At 53.5% G+C, this 17,552-nt stretch overlaps 1 protein-coding gene across 8 annotated transcripts in view; it reads left to right on the forward strand.

Annotated features, from left to right (window-relative positions):
• The window catches only part of SUGP2 (SURP and G-patch domain containing 2), a 34,146-nt gene extending 16,902 nt beyond the window's left edge, over positions 1–17,244 (forward strand). For 4 of the 8 annotated variants that reach the window (XM_034997621.1, XM_034997619.1, XM_034997618.1 and 1 more), the window contains exons 5-10: positions 1,062–1,549; positions 2,599–2,710; positions 6,988–7,508; positions 9,681–9,742; positions 13,551–13,687; positions 14,384–17,244. In XM_034997621.1, the coding sequence (XP_034853512.1) occupies positions 1,062–1,549; positions 2,599–2,710; positions 6,988–7,508; positions 9,681–9,742; positions 13,551–13,687; positions 14,384–14,504 (1,441 nt within the window). In that variant the 3' untranslated portion in view covers positions 14,505–17,244. The remainder of the gene's footprint in view (positions 1–1,061; positions 1,550–2,598; positions 2,711–6,987; positions 7,509–9,680; positions 9,743–13,550; positions 13,688–14,383) is intronic. The other 4 variants (XR_004677839.1, XM_034997615.1, XM_034997616.1 and 1 more) reach the window with 4 other exon arrangements.
• The last annotated feature ends 308 nt before the right edge of the window (positions 17,245–17,552 follow it).

Here is a 17,552-nt window from a genome sequence, read left to right on the forward strand (position 1 = left end):
CGGCTGCAGCCATACATAGAGGAAAGTGCAACGCAGGACACGTTTGTCAGAAATGGAGTGAATGTAAGCATTCACCACATGAGGCCAGAAGGAAATGGCAAGAAAAGTCCAGACCCTAGAAGGGGAGGATTAATAGAGCTGAAAGAAGGTGCTAACGAAGTGGAAAACAGACTAGAGTGTGTGAGTTCCCTCCATGCCCCTTACTGTCCATTCCCCAGGGCTAATTAAGTTAGCTTTATATTCTTTCAATGTCGACTCTGTGAGAAAAGCGAATGCACGTGGATCTATGTACACAAAGCAGATTCATGTGGTCCACATCAGTGTTGGTGTTCTTCTGTAGCTTGCTGTCCTCTCTGGCTGTATCGTGGATGTCTTTCTGTGTCGGCACTCGGGACTCAACCTCCTCTTTCCTATACTGTTTTTTTGGTCTTTTTTTAAGATTTTATTTATTTATTTGTTTGACAGAGCATGCACAAGCAGGGGGAGCGGCAGGGAGGGGGAGAAGCAGGCTCCCCGCTGAGCAGGGAGCCCAATGCGGGGCTCAATCCTAGGGCCCCGGGATCATGACCTGAGCTGAAGGCAGACACTCCACCGACTGAGCCACCCAGGCGCCTCTGTACTGTTCTCGTTATGACTCTGGCACATGATTTCACAGCCATGGCACTCTGGCCTCGGTGGTGCAGTTGAAGCCAGGGTCTCTGAGTACTCCGCCTCACTGGGCTCTTTGAAGGGTGTCACCTCCCAAAAACGGCACCCACAAGCGACAGAGTGGCAGTGTCTCTGTGGCAGTGATTATGTTACGAGGCTACTAGGAGTTGTGAGCACCTTCACCGCTGGGGATGGCGAAACCCAAGGAGGAACTGACCAGTGCTGGACCAGAGCTGCCACTGCCCTGCAGTTACTGTGGGCAGGACGGGGACCCGGGGGGTCCATGGATCAGAGCCTCTCGGATGGCAGGGAGGCTGCCACTTGGAAAGGGTGTGAGAAATGGGATCGTAGCAACAATTCGGTACGTGGTGTTGTTTTAACCAATGTCCTTCTGTGCCTGTTTTGTTATGTAGGTTTTTGTCTGATGACAGTAGTCTGGAATACAAATATTACAAACTGAAGCTGGCAGAAATGCAGCGGATGAGCCACACCTTGCCAGGAGCAGATCAAAAGCCAACAGCGGCAGAGTGTGCGGTCCGGGCCATGCTGTATGCTCGGGCGATCCGGAGCCTCAAGAAGAGGCTCCTCCCAGGCCGGCGGCGGGGGCTGCTCCGCACCCAAGGGCTCCGGGGCTGGAAGGTGAGGAGAGCAACCACTGGGACCCAGACCCTCCTCTCCTCGGGCACCAGACTGAAACACCATGGCCGGCAGGCTCCAGGTTCATTGCAGGGAAAGCTGTCCCAGCCAGATGGAAATGAAACTGCCAAGGACTGCCCGCCTGACCCGGCCGGACCCTCTCCTGGGGACCCCAGCCCAGAAGCCTCGGGCCCATCCCCCAAGCCAGCAGGAGTGGGAGTCTCTGAAGCCCCTCAGACCTCCTCTCCCTGCCCATCTGCTGACGGTGGGTACTCACTCCCATCCCCCTCTTCTGGGCCCCAGCCCCGACTCTCCAACCTCCAGGGGTCCCTCAGGGTTGGGGGTGGGAGACCTGGGTGGTCTGAGCCATCTGTGCAGCAGGCAGGAGCAACAGGGACCTGGCCAGGACAGGTGCACGTGGAGGCACTCTCCTCTTATTTCCTAGAGGGGCTGGCCCTCGAGTCCTGTAGCCGGCTTCCTCCTGTCCAGGGGTCAAGCTGACTCACCATGCTCCCCTACCAGGTCCTCCTGCTGGCCACCCGGTTGTGCCCTGGGCCCATGCTTGGGGCTTTGAGCACCTCCATCCATTTCTCCCTCTGTTCTTGCTCCTCTATACCTTCTGTAGGGCTGCCCTCGTCTCTCGTTCTGCCTTTTCTTTCCCAAGGTCTGTTTCCTTTCTTAGGGTTAGCTGACCTGCAGTTTCTTCTGGCCATTACCTTTTCTCTGCGACAGGCCTGCCCCCGACCAGTACTTCGCACTTACCACTAGGTGGGAATGGAGAGGGGAAACAAAGTCTCCACCACTGCTACATTCTCTAGCTTTTGCTGTATAAAGAGCCGTTCTGAGCTATGCCTTCCAACGGGGTATCCAGTGCTCCAAGTCTGCTGAACTGGGCTGGGCCCACCCATGTGTTGGTAGGCAGCAGCTGGTTGTGTGGGGCCATCGGCTGAGGTAACAGGGATGTCTGGGCCACATGCCTTTCGCCCCCTAGCAGCCAGCCTGGATTTGTTCACCTGACAGGGTTGGGCCTCCAGGAGGGCAGCGGAGGTGCTCAAGGCCTCTGAAGCCCAGGTTCCACACTGATGCCACCTTCTATCAGTCAGCAGGAGTCCCAGGGCCAGCCCCAGTTTTGGGGGGAGAGAAGAGAATCTCCTTCTGCTGGACAGAGCTACAGAGTCCCATGGCAAAGGGCAAGGATGCAGTGAGGGGACATGAGGAGTTGTCTTTATAATTAGTCTCCATAACCACCCCCCCAAAGTTGAAATTGGAAGCAGCCGCTCAGAACTGACATGTGACAGTCACTTTGTTTTGTAGTTGACATGAAGACCATGGAAACTGCAGAGAAACTGGCCAGATTTGTTGCTCAGGTGGGACCAGAGATTGAACAGTTCAGCATAGAAAACAGCACTGACAACCCTGACTTGTGGTATGTAGCCATCGTGCCCTTTGAATTTGTTTACTCTATGAGTGTCCTGAGAGAGAGCCTGTGGGGTGGCCTGGCAGACACACTTCTGCCCCAGGAGGCACCCGAGGAAAAGTCATGGCTTCACTTCTGCCAAGCTCAGGGCTGTGAGGGGAAAGCGTCTGCTTAGGGGTGTTGGGCGGTGCTGCCCTCCTCTGGGGCATCAGAAAAAACCTGCCCTGGAGGGAAGTTTAAGCTGTATTTGAAGGTCAAGTGGGCTTTGATCAGGGGAAGGGGGAGAGAGCACCCAGCCAGAGAGGCTAATCGGTTCCCTAGAACCTCTGCAGATGCCGAGTGGTGTGGGGTAGGGGGAGGAGGAGGGCGGTGCACTGTCCCTGGTCACACCAGTGCTCCGGGCAGTGATGGATGGGGTCCTGGTCCAGCTGTGGGCAGCAAGCACTTCCATGTAGTGGGGGCCTGGCATCCTTTTGCCAGGAGGGGGTGCTGTTACCCTTGCCATTCCTCAGATGGGGTGCCTAGTCAGCACCACACAGCCTGCAGGTGACAGAACCAGGAGCCTGCTCTGCCTTGTGGGGCACAGGTTCACCTCCTTCAGGGGGAGGCTACCTGGGAGCCCCGTGTTCCTGATACTGAGCCATAACCAGGTGGGGTTCCCATGCTGTTTAAATTGTATCCTCCCGGGCGCCTGGGTGGCTCAGTTGGTTAAGCGGCTGCCTTCGGCTCAGGTCATGATCCTGGAGTCCCTGGATCGAGTCCCGCATCAGGCTCCCTGCTTGGCGGGGAATCTGCTTCTCCCTGTGACCCTCCCGACCCTCCCCCCTCTCATGTGCTCTCTCTCTCAGTCTCCCTCTCTCAGATAAATAAGTAAAATCTTTAAAAAAAAAAAAAAAAATTGTATCCTCCTGTTGGCTGGGAACTCTGGACCCTTGCCCTGCTCCTACCATGCTGGAGAGCCATGCCTAATTAAGTCTAATTAAGACTACGGTTGAAAACTACACATTTCCTAGAGCATTTCTGGGACCCAGTGGTGTGACCCAGCATGTTCTTCCAGCTTGTTGGGGACCTTGAGTAGGTTCTGCACTGGGCATGCCTCCTGCTTCCTATGAGACCCAGACCAGCCTCGGGGAGCACTGACAGCTTCATGGGGGCTCAGCCCGGTTTTGCCTTTTACAGGCCTGGTGACCTTGGGGCCAGCTGGGCCTAGCACACCTCAGAGTTGGGCAGACCCGGTGAAGGGGACAGCTCCACTAAGGGCAGCCAGGAACATTTCATCAGTTGTGGGTTTTTTGTTGTTGTTTTTTCCCCCAAAGGAGAATTCTGCATTATCCTGGCACTGCTGTGGTTTGGGTTTATCCGTCACCGTTTCTGACAGCCTTTTCTGAGCAATGTTCCTTAGGAGGCCCTGTCCCTTCCCTCCCCACACAGAGTCCCCCATTATTGTACAGTAATGTTAGGTGGAGTGATTCACTCTGTCCCCCAGCCCAGTGCTCATAGAGCAGTTTGAGAATGGCTGCATCCAACAGCACACGTATTTAATAAAGGTCAAGGTGACTTTGTGTTTCTTTTCCTTTAGAAAGAGTATACCTCTAATGCTGTTTGAGTTGATTCTGTTTTTGTCTGTGGTTATGTCATCGATTTGACGTATAGTCAGGTTCATTTTTTCTACAGAGATTCAGTTTTAGGGCTATTTTTTTCTATCCTTTCAAATTTAATTTTAAAAATAAGTTCAGCATTTGCATGGTTCTAAAATAAAAATTACAAAAGGTAGGCTCAGAGAAGTCTCTGAGTGGGAATCCCCTCACCCATCAACAGGAAACCATTTCATTCAATTCTAGTGGGTATGTGCATTTCCCCTTTTGTTCTTACATGTAACCTTTTATATGTAATAGACACTTTTGCACCTTGCTTTTTTCCCTTCACCACCTATCCAGAAGTCCCCTGTGCCTGTCCCACCTGTCCCCTCGTTCTCTTGTCCACTGTCATTCTCCACATGCAGCCACATCAGGGTCACTCCCCAGCTATCGGCATTCACGTTGTTCTTACGGCCCCACCAGTGGCCTTACGCACAATGACTCTGTGGAGAGAATCTTCATGTATCTTCCAGAAGGGGGACTGTGGGGTCCAAGGTCATTGCACATGTAATTTTGTTAAATAATGGAAATACCCCTCCCCGAGAGCCCCTCCCAAAGCAGTGTCCAGAGTACCTGTCCCCATCCCTCACCTTTTGGCATGTCTTAGAGTCAGTAGGATTCATGAGAAATTTCTTATTTCCACCATGAAATTTTAGTTTCCATTTTTCTTACGAGTGAAATTGAACATCTTTTCATAAACTTGTGTCCTTTATTTTCATGTGAACTGTTCATTTGTCTCTTAAAAAAAGGTTTGTCCTTTAAAAAAGCTTTGTTGTAAATAGTTTGCATTTTTTTGAATTTTGTGTAAATGCAGCTTTTTCTTGCTTTTTGTCTGGCCCCTTTATTCAGCACAGTTCTCGGATCAGCCATGTTTGTTGCGTGTATCCCCAATTCATTCCTCTTTGCTGCTGAGTGTATCCCACTGTGTGGCTGGACCAGTTGTTTACCCATCACCTGTTGATGGCATTGAGATGTTTCCAGTCTGGGGCGATTATAGGTAAAGCTGCTGTGAGCCGTTGTGGATAAGGTCTTTATTTCTTTCCAGGAAATACCAAGGAGAGGAAAGGCTGGCTCCATGGTGGGCCCACCGTTAACTTTTGAAGAAACTGCCAAGTTGCCTTTCCACGTGGTAGTGCCATTTTGCATTTTTAGCAGCCTGGACGAGAGTTCCAGTTCCTCCCCACACAGCACTTGCTGGTGTCAGCTTTTTCATGTTAGCATCCCAGTGCGGGGTCGGCGGGGGGGCGGTGTCGCACTGTGGTCCTCATTTCTCCAAGGACTAGTGGTGCAGAGTGTCTTCAACTGTACTTGGGTGCTTCCCATACTTAAGTGTTCATTTGGATCTTGGGTCCATTTTTTGATTGGGTCATTTATTTACTTACTAATCAATTTTGAGGGTTCTTTATACATTGTTTATAGGAGTCCTTTGTCAGATGTATGATTTGCAGATACCTTCTCCTGGTCTATGACTGGTTTTCTCATTCTAGTTGTCTTTTGGAGGGCTCAAGTTCTTAATCTTTGCCCTTTTTTCTATTGGGTTTTTTGGACTTTTTCTTTCTCAAAAAAAATTTTTTTTTTTTGAAGATTTTTATTTTTGGGGTGCCTGAGAGGCTCAGTTGGAAGGGCGTACAACTCTTGATCTTGGGGTTATGGAGCCCCACATTGGGTGTAGAGATTACTTAGTTTTGTTTTTTTCTTTTTTTTTTTCCTAAGTTTTTATTTTTAAGCAGTCTCTATCCCTGACTTCATCAGATACCATGTTTCTGGCCTTTGTCTTGGTGTTTCTGTCCGTGTGTCCAAGGACTGGTCCCACACTGTTGTGCCTTAGAGGCTTCATACACCTTGTAATGTCTGGTAAGGCCGGAACCCTTCACAGATTTTGTTTAGAGTTCTCCCAAATACCCTTACCTATTTATTTTTCTCTGTGAAGTCTAGAATCATGTTCAAACCCAGAAAAAAAAGATGCACTTATTGAGAGAGGCTTATGCATTAATATTTTAATTAGGGAAGACTTGACATCGTTATGAGGTTGTTGTTCTAGCCAAGAACAAGGGCTTCTTTCCTTGGGTCCAAATGTATTTTGTGTCTTCGTGCATGTTTTCAGTTTCTCACATTAGCCACAGCCCTGGGTCAGGGTGGCCGTGGGACTGTGAGGCTTCGAGAGGCAGTATTGCCACCACATTGACTCAGCTTCACTGCAGAATGAGGGGCAGAAGGGACGCGCCTTCCTCAGTCTCCTACCTGGCAGTGTGAGAGGAACCGGGCAGTTACCCTGAGCGCACGGGAGTCCCAGAGTGGCTGGTGACAGACTAGAAGGGGATGAGGAGAGGGCCGGGTTAGATCTCTGGCTGCAGTGTTGGAGCTTTTTCCAGCACATTCCTTGGTCATTTCTGCATACCTTGTTCCTCTCCTGCCCTCCCCTGAAAAGCAGTGGGGCCTCTTAACGTTCTGGCTCCTTTGTTAAATTGCTGCTACTCCTCGGACTTCTCTGTCTCATTGTGAAGCTGCACCATCAGCCATAGTTGGTAGAAAGAGGTCAGGTTATTTGTTGGTTCCACTCCCAGCTTTGTTGGATCTCTTCTGGATAATTTAGTAAATATGAATGTTCAGAGGACTCTGATTCACCAGTGTTTTTCATCCTTGCCCCAGGTTTCTCCATGACCAAAATAGTTCAGCCTTCAAGTTCTATCGAAAGAAAGTATTTGAGTTATGCCCATCGATTTGTTTTACATCCTCTCCACTGAACCTCCACGCCGGTGAGAGCGCTGATTCTCAGGAAAGCCCCCTTGATCCCATGGAAGGGGAAGGAGAGTTTGAAGATGAGCCCCCGCAGCACGAGGCTGAGCTGGAAAGCCCAGAGGTGATGCCTGAGGAGGATGAGGAGGACGAGGAGGATGAGGAGGAGGATGAGGAGGGGGGCGAAGAGGGCTCCACTCCTAGAGGGGCCTCCAGGTCAGCAGGAGGGGCGGCCAAGTCCGAGGGCTCTGAGGGCAGCCCCCCCACCGATGGCCTCCCGAGCGAGGCAGCTGAAGATGGCCCAGCTGGTGCACCTGCCCTGTCACAGGCCTCCTCGGGGGCCTGCTTCCCCCGGAAGAGAGTCAGCAGCAAGTCCTTAAAGGTCGGCATGATTCCAGCTCCCAAGAGGCTGTGCCTCATCCAGGAGCCCAAAGGTGAGTGCCAGACATTCATCATGGCTTCCCGAGCACGGGCTTCCGTTTAGCACTGAAGGAGGAACCGTGCTGCTCAGTTGTGGACCAGGAAAAGTTGTGGAGACCAGCTGATGTCACCTGACTGTGTGGAAGAATTTACTGGCCCTTAGCCCAGGCTTAGCCACAAGATGACCAGCCAGTCCCTGTCCCCCTTCCCGCCTCTGACTGCACCTACCAACCTGGACGTTACCTCCCCAAATCCCCCCAGGGCCAACAGAACACGAGGTTCTTCGGTCTTGTGTTTTTAACCTAAACTAGTTCTGGTGGTTTTGCATACCCCTCCCACGTGCTCCGTGAAGCTCACCTCACGGCTGGCGTGAGGCTGGCAGTCCGAGGGCGCGCGCTGCGTCAGTGTGGCAGCCGCGTGTTAGCGTCGGATGCTGCTTGGTGTTTCCGTCACGGTCCGGTGGGGGAGCCCCGGCTGTGGAGGGCACGGGCCTTGGTCATCTCCGCTGTTTCCCACCCGTGACCTTGGGGAGGACCCAGCCTTCTGAGCCCCTAGAAGGCCCAGGGCACTGATGCCTGCTTAGCGATGACGAGGAAGGAGGACACAGGCGGCAGTGGTCTTGGGCAGTGGTTAGTGGGAGCCACGTGCTCTGTACTCCACTGCCCAGGCCATGGGAGGTCATCCCCTGTTCTTCTGTGGGGAGGGTTCAGGTTCCTGAGGTACGGTTAATGGCAGTAGCACGCATCCTTTTTTTTTTTTTTTTTTTAAGATTTTATTTATTTATTTGACAGAGACACAGCAAGAGAGGGAACACAAGTAGGGGGAGTGGGAGAGGGAGAGCAGGGAGCCCGATGCGGGGCTCGATCCCAGGACCCTGGGACCATGACCTGAGCTGAAGGCAGACGCTTAACGACTGAGCCACCCAGGCGCCCAACACGCATCCTTTTTAAGGGGACAGTTGGAGGAGTTCTGGCGAGATCGTGTACAGGCATAAACTCCTCCAGTGCGGCAGAGCTAGAGCCTTTTTCCAGAAACGTCTGTGTCTCTCTGTGGTCCCCGCCCCGTTTTCTGGCCTCGTGGTTCTGCCAAAATTTTCTAGACTGTCAGTAGGCAGAATGGCATCATGTGCGGCCTTTTGACGGGCCGGCCATGGCCCAGGTTGTTCCTCATGGCCCCCCCCCCGCCCCAGTGTCGCCACAAAGCCAGGCCTGGGCTGTGCTTCCTGCCACCACAGCTTCCTCTGAGGTGGCTGTGGCGAACAGTGCCCCGTCTAGTGTCACCTGGCTGCTCTGCATTGTTGACACTGTCACTCACCCAGGAGCATCAGTTTCGTTTCCCCTGCCGATGGAACGGTCCTGTGGTTTGTGTCTGGGAACCTTGGCGTTACCACGGTTGCCAGCTCTTGTACCCAATTCGGACGTCCGTCACAACTTCCTGCTGATGGCGGCAGCCTCTCCGAATGCCTCATGTCCCGCGAGGGGGAGAAGTGGAGCTTCTTCTATTTTGGAAGCTCTCAGTTCCTTGGGTGGTTGATGAGAAAAAAAGCAGCCCTGCTGATCTCTCCATCAAAAATAAGGCTGGGGCGCCTGGGTGGCTCAGTTGGTTGAGCGACTGCCTTCGGCTCAGGTCATGATCCTGGAGTCCCTGGATGAGTCCCGCATCGGGCTCCCTGCTCGGCAGGGAGTCTGCTTCTCCCTCTGACCCTCCGCCCTCTCATGCTCTCTGTCTCTCATTCTCTCTCTCGCAAATAAAAAAAAAAAAAAATAAGGCTGTAATGTGATTCAGTGCTCTGTATGAGAAGCATGGTTGCTTTACTGGAAAATTCTCTGCAGACTTTAACTCTTTATCAGTGGATCAGTTGCTGCAGAGACACTAGGAGGGCAGGAGATGGCAGATAGTTTATTGAAACAAAACGGGGTCTTGCAGCCACGGAAAACGATCCACGCATGGAGCCCTTCGTCATACACGCGGGAAGTCCTACGTTAAAGTAGGCTCTTCCCCACCGAGCAGCCCTCAGTTGGGCCCGCGTGTTCCCGCCTCTGCCCGCGGGCCCGTGATTCCTGGGAGGCAGGCCGGTGGGCCGTGGTGCGGGCCGTGGCTCCCTTCCGGCGGCCGAGCCTGAACTGCGGCACTCGCGTCTTCTGAGTGACGTGTGTGGGTACGGATATGTTTCTTGTGTTTTCCAGTTCATGAACCAGTTCGCATCGCCTACGACAGACCTCGGGGTCGTCCCGTGTCCAAAAAGAAGGTGAGCATGACAGTTCTCACGCGTGGCATAGTCAGTTGGAATTTGCCAGAGTTTTAAAGGGCACGGTGGCTCGTAACTGCAGTATACTCGGTATACTCGTACTTCCGACCGGCGCGATGTACAAAGCCTATGGAACAGCCTTTCTTCTCAGGGATTTCTTGAAACTGTTTTGCGTTGCCTGAAGCGCAGGAGGGTAGTAATTAGTTTAACAAATGGGTGAGGCCTGATACTCGCAGTGTGTTGGGAGAGGTGAACAAGATGATGTCCTGGCCCTTGAGAAGTTCAGATTTAGGGGCCTGTAATGATGGTTAAGGAGCACACTAACTGGGCGCCTGGGTGGCTCAGTTGGTTAAGCGACTGCCTTCGGCTCAGGTCATGATCCTGGAGTCCCGGGATCGAGTCCCGCATCAGGCTCCCTGCTCGGCAGGGAGTCTGCTTCTCCCTCTGGCCCTCCCCCCTCTCATGTGTTCTCTCTCATTCTCTCTCTCTCAAATAAATAAATAAAATCTTTAAAAAAAAAAAAAGAGCACACTAACTGGCTAGTAAGCCAAGGCCGTGCGCGGATGGGTGCACACACACACGAGCGCGTTAACTGGCGGTCACTTCCTCTGCGCCAGGCCCCGTCTGCCCACCTGGAGGCAGCAGCCTCCAACAGGGACAGGTTTGTGTGAGACTCCTGTGGCCTGTGTGCCCTGGGTACGGAGAAGCAGGTCGAGGGGAGATGGCGAATGTGGGGTTGGGGGTGCCATTTATTCAGGGAGGCCTGGGAGAGGCCCCAGGGTGGTCCTGTGTCAACAGGTGGCCCTCTGTGGCACCCACACGGGGCTGGGGAGATGAGGCGGTAATGGCGGTGAGGCCCCGGGTTACAAGGGGCCTGTAGACAGATGTCACAGTGAGGCTCCTTCTCGGGGGGAGGCCCTCGGGGACCCGCGGTGGTCATTTGGGGGGAAGATGTGGCCACTGTGGCTGCGGTGCTCAGAGCAGCCTGTCGGCGGCGGGGCCGGGGAGAGCCAGGGGCCGGGCGGGTGAGGACGCAGTCGGTGGGACTTGCCGATGGACTACGTGTGGAATGGCCAGGCCGAGTCCAGGGCACCTCCACGGTTGTCTGCCCGGGCAGCTGGGAGGACGGAGCTGCCACTGACTGAAATGGAGAGACCCTGTGGGGGGCAGGTCATCAGGCAGATGGGGTGCTCTCCAGACAGCTAGGTGGACATGTGGGGACAGGTAAGGCTGGGCGAGGTCACCTCGGACATATGTGGGGACATCCCAGCTCCTTAGAGGTCAGGGAGGTGAGCCGGGAACCAGGTGAGGTCTCTGCTGGCGTGGCGTGGTGAGGAAAGCCTGTGTGGCAGACTGTTCAAGTACACTGTCGTCTCAGTGGCTAGAGGAGGGGTCGGCGAAAGCCCAGTTACAGCAGGGAGGGGGGACTTGCCTGGGCCCAAAGCCCGTGGTCCTAACTGACGTGCTCAGTTTGAATTTGTGCTGGCACCCGGCTGCCCGTCTGGTGATCTGGGTGAGGGGGCAGCCAGGCTCAGTCTCAGCCTGGCCACCTAATCTTGGCATGTAACTCCTGAGTCTCCCATTTGTACATCTGTGACGTGGGACAGTCTCTCCTACCCTGTGGTTCAGAGGTGCCTTACGAATGAAACTAAATGCATGTTAACTGGCTGTGCAGCCGTGTCCTGCGAGCTCCAGTCTCTCCATGAGGTGACTGTAGGCCGAGAGCTTCCAGCTTTCTCCAGCTAAGCAGCTTTCCCGGAGGGGTGCGGATCTGCCCTTTGGGGACCTGTGGCCAGCCTTTCCCTTGCCTTCCCCACCCTCTTCCCTTCCCATACTTGTTCCCTGCTCAGACCCTCAGACCCTCACCATTACCCCCCAGCACGAGCTGCCTTGATCAGGATGGAGGAGCCCTTTCCCCAGAAGTATATGCGGCCTTCTCAGCCTACCCAGGTTGTCCTCGGTGTTGAGTAAATGTCTTTTAAAAATAGGCTCAGGTGGTAGGGACATGGGTACTGATGAATATGCATGAGTAAATAGAAATATTTTCTTTCTATTTTTAAGGTTTTATTTATTTATTTGACAGAGAGAGAGCATGCGCACATAAGCAAGGGAAGTGGCAAGCAGAGGGAAAGGGAGAAGCAGGCTCCACGTTGAGCAGGGAACCTGATGTGGGGCTCGATCCTAGGACCCTGGGATCATGACCTGAGCTGAAGGCAGACACTTAACTGAGTCACCCAGGCGCCCCATAAATGGAAATATTTTCTGCCCACACTGGGCAGGCTCTCCAGAGGCCCCCAGGCCTTTTAACCTGTCTTTCCACAGCCGGTTCTGAGCCCACGTCTTATCCAGGGCTTCTTGCTCCTCTACCTGGAGGGTCTTCCCAGCTATACCAGCTCTCAGTGAGGTCTGCTTTGTGCTAGACATGGACCCCAGAGTCCCAGTAAAACCCAGTCTCTGGGGGCGCCTGGGTGGTTCAGTCGCTAAGCCTCTGCCTTCGGCTCAGGTCATGATCCCAGGGTCCTGGGATCAAGCCCCGCATCGGGCTCCCTGCTCCGTGGGAAGCCTGCTTCTCCCTCTCCCACTCCCCATGCTTGTGTTCCTGCTCTCTCTGTGTCTCTCTCTGTCAAATAAATGAATAAAATCTTGGGCGCCTGGGTGGCTCAGTTGGTTGAGCGACTGCCTTCGGCTCAGGTCATGATCCTGGAGTCCCGAGATCGAGTCCCGCATCAGGCTCCCTGCTTGGCGGGGAGTCTGCTTCTCCCTCTGACCCTCCTTCATGCTCTCTGTCTCTCATTCTCTCTCTCTCAAATAAATAAATAAATAAATAAATAAAATCTTAAAAAAAAAAAAATGAATAAAATCTTTAAAAAAAACAAAACAAAAAAACCCAGTCTCTGCCCTTGGGGAGCTCCCAGACCTGGGAAGGGGCAGTTGGACAGACAGACAAGTCATTCAGGTTTGCTGAGCAATGTCTGAGGGCTGCCAGAGAGGCTTCCAGGATGGGGTCACTGCTCAGAGTTCTGGAAGCCCATAGGCTTGTTCCAAATGGAGTGGGGGAGTAGGGAGGACCCTGCAAGCCAGTTTTTCACACAGTCTCTCTACACAGCAGGTTCATGGCCTGTTCAGCCCCCTCCTGCGTCAGCCCTGCCTCCCATCTGACTCCTGCACACCAGGGGCCTTCCTGCCTCAAGCCTGTGCCCTGGTTACCCCCAGCCTAGAGTGTACCCTCTGGCCATCACAGGTCACCACCGCTTAGGGCTCTTCCTGCTAACCCCTTGGCCCCAAGACCCCCCAGCCCCTCGTGGGGTTTTCCTCATGGTCTTAGCACCACAGTGGGAGTGGTCACACTGGGGCCTTGAGAGGCTGGTCTGGCTTGGTTCTGTGGGGGCATCTCTTTACTCCCCACCTTTTTTTTTTTTTTTTTAAGATTTTATTTATTTGACAGAGACACACAGCGAGAGAGGGAACACAAGCAGGGGGAGTGGGAGAGGGAGAAGCAGGCTCCCCGCTGAGCAGAGAGCCCGATGCGGGACTCGATCCTAAGACACTGGGATCATGACCTGAGCTAAAGGCAGATGCTTAACGACTGAGCCACCCATGCGCCCCTACTCCCCACTTTTAGAAGCCCCAGCCTACCCAGGGAATGTTGCTGGGAGCTAGGAAGCAGCCTGTGGCTTTATCCCAGTGTCTGAGGAATTGGAGACAGTGGGGGGGTGGGGGTACTGGACTGTGTCAGGTGCAGCATGGGCCGACCCTTGCTCCAGGCACTTTGCTGCAAACCACTTGCCATAATCTTATCTCTCCTCAGAAACCCAAGGACTTTGACTTTGCCCAGCAGAAGCTGACTGACAAGAACCTGGGGTTCCAGATGCTGCAGAAGATGGGCTGGAAGGAGGGCCACGGCCTGGGCTCCTGTGGGAAGGGCATCAGGGAGCCCGTCAGCGTGTACGCAGCAGGCGCTTGGGGCCAGGGGTGGGGATGGGCAGCGTGCTCGGGGAGATGAGGCTCTCTTTGGGATTCTGGTTCTGAGTCCTTTGATCTGCAGCCTGATTTCTTGGCTCCCCTCATGTTAAACATGGCTTAAAGTTGGCAGGGTTTTTTTCCTGACAAAGGGAGTCTTCAAATGAGGTGAGAAGCAGATCATTTATATATGCAGGTGTTCATACTGGCTCCTTGCTGCACTCACACAGACGATTTAAGTGGCTTCTGGGCCCTGGCATTTCAGCCACATTCCTTATTGTCCTAAAAGCTGAGTGGTAATTCTAGGTAGTTATGATAAAAATCACTTTCCTTTTTCTGAGAACCCATACGCCAGCTAGCCAGCGTGGGAGAACATGGCCCAGAGTTTGTTAGGCCCCATTAACATTCAGCAGGCATTTCATTTAAAACTGAGCTTACCACCTGCTGGGGGAGGTTTTCTGCTGTAATCGGGCTTCTGAGCACACGCCTCAGAAAGTCCGCACACCTGCGCAGGTGAGTACCCCTTGTTCCGCGCTGTGAATTGTGTCTTCACTTTCCCTCTCCTTTTCCCTGTTGTGTGTCCCACGTGCCTCTGTCCCACTCTGACGCCTTGTGCCGTTTCCAGTCCCCTGGCGGCCAGGCTCTGTGCTCGGTGTGGCTAACTCTCCATTTTGCTCCTAGGGGAACTGCGTCGGAAGGGGAGGGGTTAGGTGCTGACGGGCAGGAGCACAAGGAAGACACATTTGACGTGTTCCGTCAGAGGATGATGCAGATGTACAGACACAAACGGGCCAACAAATAGGTATGTGTGTGAGCTAGTGCATGGGGCATTCTGCCTAAGCTGACGTGCTGGTATGTAGAGACAATTTCTCCAGAAAAGTCAGAGCTCCCCATCCCCCCAAAACCAAACATGAAACCAAACACACACACACACACGAAAACGTTCTGTGAGGGTAACAAAGAGTGTTTGGATGTGGATGTGTCCCACCCCTCACCTTCCAGGTTTGGTTGAAGGAGTGAGCCCCGAGCTCGCAAGCATGCAGCCCGACAGCGGGCCTTGGTGCGGGGCTCCTGGGTTCGACTGCCCGCGGCCGTCCTGGGGAGAGAGGTCGCCCAGGGAGTGGCCTGGTGTCCTGCGAGGGTGAGGGCGATCTGAAGCCGGAGCTGCACAGGCCAGCTGCTTTGCCACATCCTTTTTCTGAGCATCTTCAAATCCGTTTCCTTCTCAAGGGCCTTGGGCCCATATAAACATCCCCTTCTTTCTCCTCTTTTTAGTTGCCTTCCCCACCTGTAATTTCCAACTCAGTTTTGAACAAAATCGTTCTCTCCCTGAATAGATGAAACCATTGGTGAGAAAACTAAGGCTCGAAGCAGCAATTGCTCTTAAAGCGCCACCTCTGCCCCGGATCTGCCCTGGAGCCAGTGGCCAAGTAGGTTCGGTGTGTACACGAGAGGCGAGCATCTCTGCAGCTCTGGTGTGGAGGGTCCGAACGCTGGCTTTTCTTCTTCTTAAAGGAAAAAAGAAAGCGCCATTTCCGATCTGCTTTTGCCTTTCCCCCTCTTCCAAATGCTTATGGCAGCCAGTCCCCTGCAAGTCTTTCCTGGCTCCCCCTAGGAAGGTGGTGCTGCCCTTGGAAGCACCGGGGCCCTGTTTGTGCTCAGGAACCAGCTCTGGGCGGGTCTCCCGTCGCAGAGAACCTTGCTCTCAGAGGTGCTCTCTTAGCAAACTTGGTGCCCAAATGATGACAGATGGTGGCTTTTCGTTGCTTCCAGGCTGTAAATAGGGGATGTAATCCGGTATTAGTGAAGTCCGCTCTGGTCCACAGCCTGCAGGTTGGGGCATGGGAACTCTTCGAACAAGTGGAGATACTTGATTCCACGAACGTGGTATTTATGGAGGCTCGGCTCTTAAATGCCTCCCAAGAGACGTGATAGAAGTTTAGCGACAGGATAATAGAGCAGTATTCAGTGGGGAGGAATCATTACGTTGATGAAACTTCTCTCAAATTCACATGTCTCCCTAGAATCCACAAACTGCAGTTTGCTTTCTTTAAAAACCACATATGGAGTCTCTTCTACCAACGGCTGGGGGTGTGAACTCTTCAAGAGGCTTCATTCCTGGCCTGCGCGGCAGCGTGAAGAATTGTGTTATCAGGGCCTTTGTACAGAACAGAAGCAGGGCGGGCCGGCAGCTACTTGCTGTTTCTAGGCGCGTGACGGCTGCCCTTCATCTTCCCCCGGCGCACCCTCCTTGCAGCTACGTGCGAAGTTCTCAGGTCGTGGGGGTCTCGGGCCTTTCTCATAAAGCAGCAGTGTGGAAGTTTTAAATCTTTACTCAGATCTGGGGACCTTGGGATCCTGCTGACACTGTGAGCTCGGGGTGGGGGGGCCCCCAGCCGTGAGTTACCGTGTTGGCCAATCTTCCCTTTGTCTTGTGGGGCCCACACCCACCGTCACAGGCCTGTGCTGTGTCTCTTCGTGTCCGGTGGAGCCTCCAGGCTCTCCTTGCCCCTGGTTGCTCCTGTTGCGTGGGCGCCCGGCAGATCTTTATGGCCAGGGAGATGATGGAGGTGCCTCAGCAAAGTCGAAGCAGCCTGCAGGGGCCGTGCGGTATAGGGGAACCACAGCTGTAGGGGTTCAGGTTCATCTCCTTTCTTTCCTAATCCTTCCAGTAGCTTTCCTTGCTGGCCATGGGTTGAGCGCATGGATGGAACTCTGAGCCAAAAGACACCCCTTTGGCAGACTGCCTTTGACAGAGTGCCCCATTGGCCCCGAGCAAGATGTGGACTCCCCCAGTAGGTTCTCGCTCTTTCTCTGCAGCATAGATAGCTCTGACCATCATATGCACGTTGTGCTAGTATATTCGTTCTTGGCTCTCTCCGCTTCTATCTGTAAGTAAAATGCTTTAAGAATTCCCAGGGTATAAGCCCTGTCCCCGCAGCCTCCTGCCACTCTTCCTCCTGGGGACATCCCGCTTTGAGCTGACCCTGGGAGCCTTTGGCACATGTCAAAGGGAACACCTCCTTCTTGATCCTGGAAAGTCCTGTGAGCACTCAGGTGATGCTTTTCCTGTGGGGCTGGCGTCATGGGAGCCGGGGCGGAGCCTGGTGGTGCGTCCTCGCACCGGCTGTTGGCCAGGGACCAGGGCACACGGGCCCTCCGCGCTCGCCCTTGCGCTCCCTGGCAGAGGCTGCTCTCAGGGAGTGTGCGTGCGAGCGCGATGTGCGGTTGCATAGCCTTGTCAAAGTCACAGTGTCTTTTCTGTCATTCTAGTTCCAGGGTCTCTTCCATGAGGACGACAGGCATCCGGAAAGTGCTAACTCGCCACTTTGGGTGCTTACTGTCTCTGGCTTGTTTCCAACACTGGAAATCATATAGAGAATTTTAGCATTTTTGGTCCTTGGTAAAACCTAGAAGACATTTGTGATGTTACAAAACGGAAGTTTTTTGTTTGTTTTGTTTTTGTTTTTGTTTTTTAAATCTAAGAAGTTGTGAATGTTGTTAATCATTTAGCAGTTGCAATAAATGTAGAGGAAACCCAATTTCCTGTCTCTGGTGATGTGTTTTGAAAATGCGGCGGGTCGGGGACCACGTGACAGACGTTGAAGTACCTCCAGGGAAGAAGGTTGGACACACTGTGGCCTCCCAGGCATGCCCTCTGCCTGCCAGGGCCTCTCTGCCTGATCTCCCCAGCCAGGGGGCCTGTTCAGTTGCTGGGAAAGCCTGGAGGGTGCCAGAGAGCAGGCAGGGACCCGTGCCAACCGTGGGGTGTGAGCATGTCCTCTTCTGAGTAGGGGGTTATTGCTGGGTATAAAACCCACCTTTGAGAGCATCAGGGATACCTGCCCTA

This window comes from Mirounga leonina, unplaced genomic scaffold (genome assembly GCF_011800145.1).
Source record: "Mirounga leonina isolate KUSES-001 unplaced genomic scaffold, KU_Mleo_1.0 Mir_94, whole genome shotgun sequence".
NCBI classification, from domain to species: domain Eukaryota; kingdom Metazoa; phylum Chordata; class Mammalia; order Carnivora; family Phocidae; genus Mirounga; species Mirounga leonina.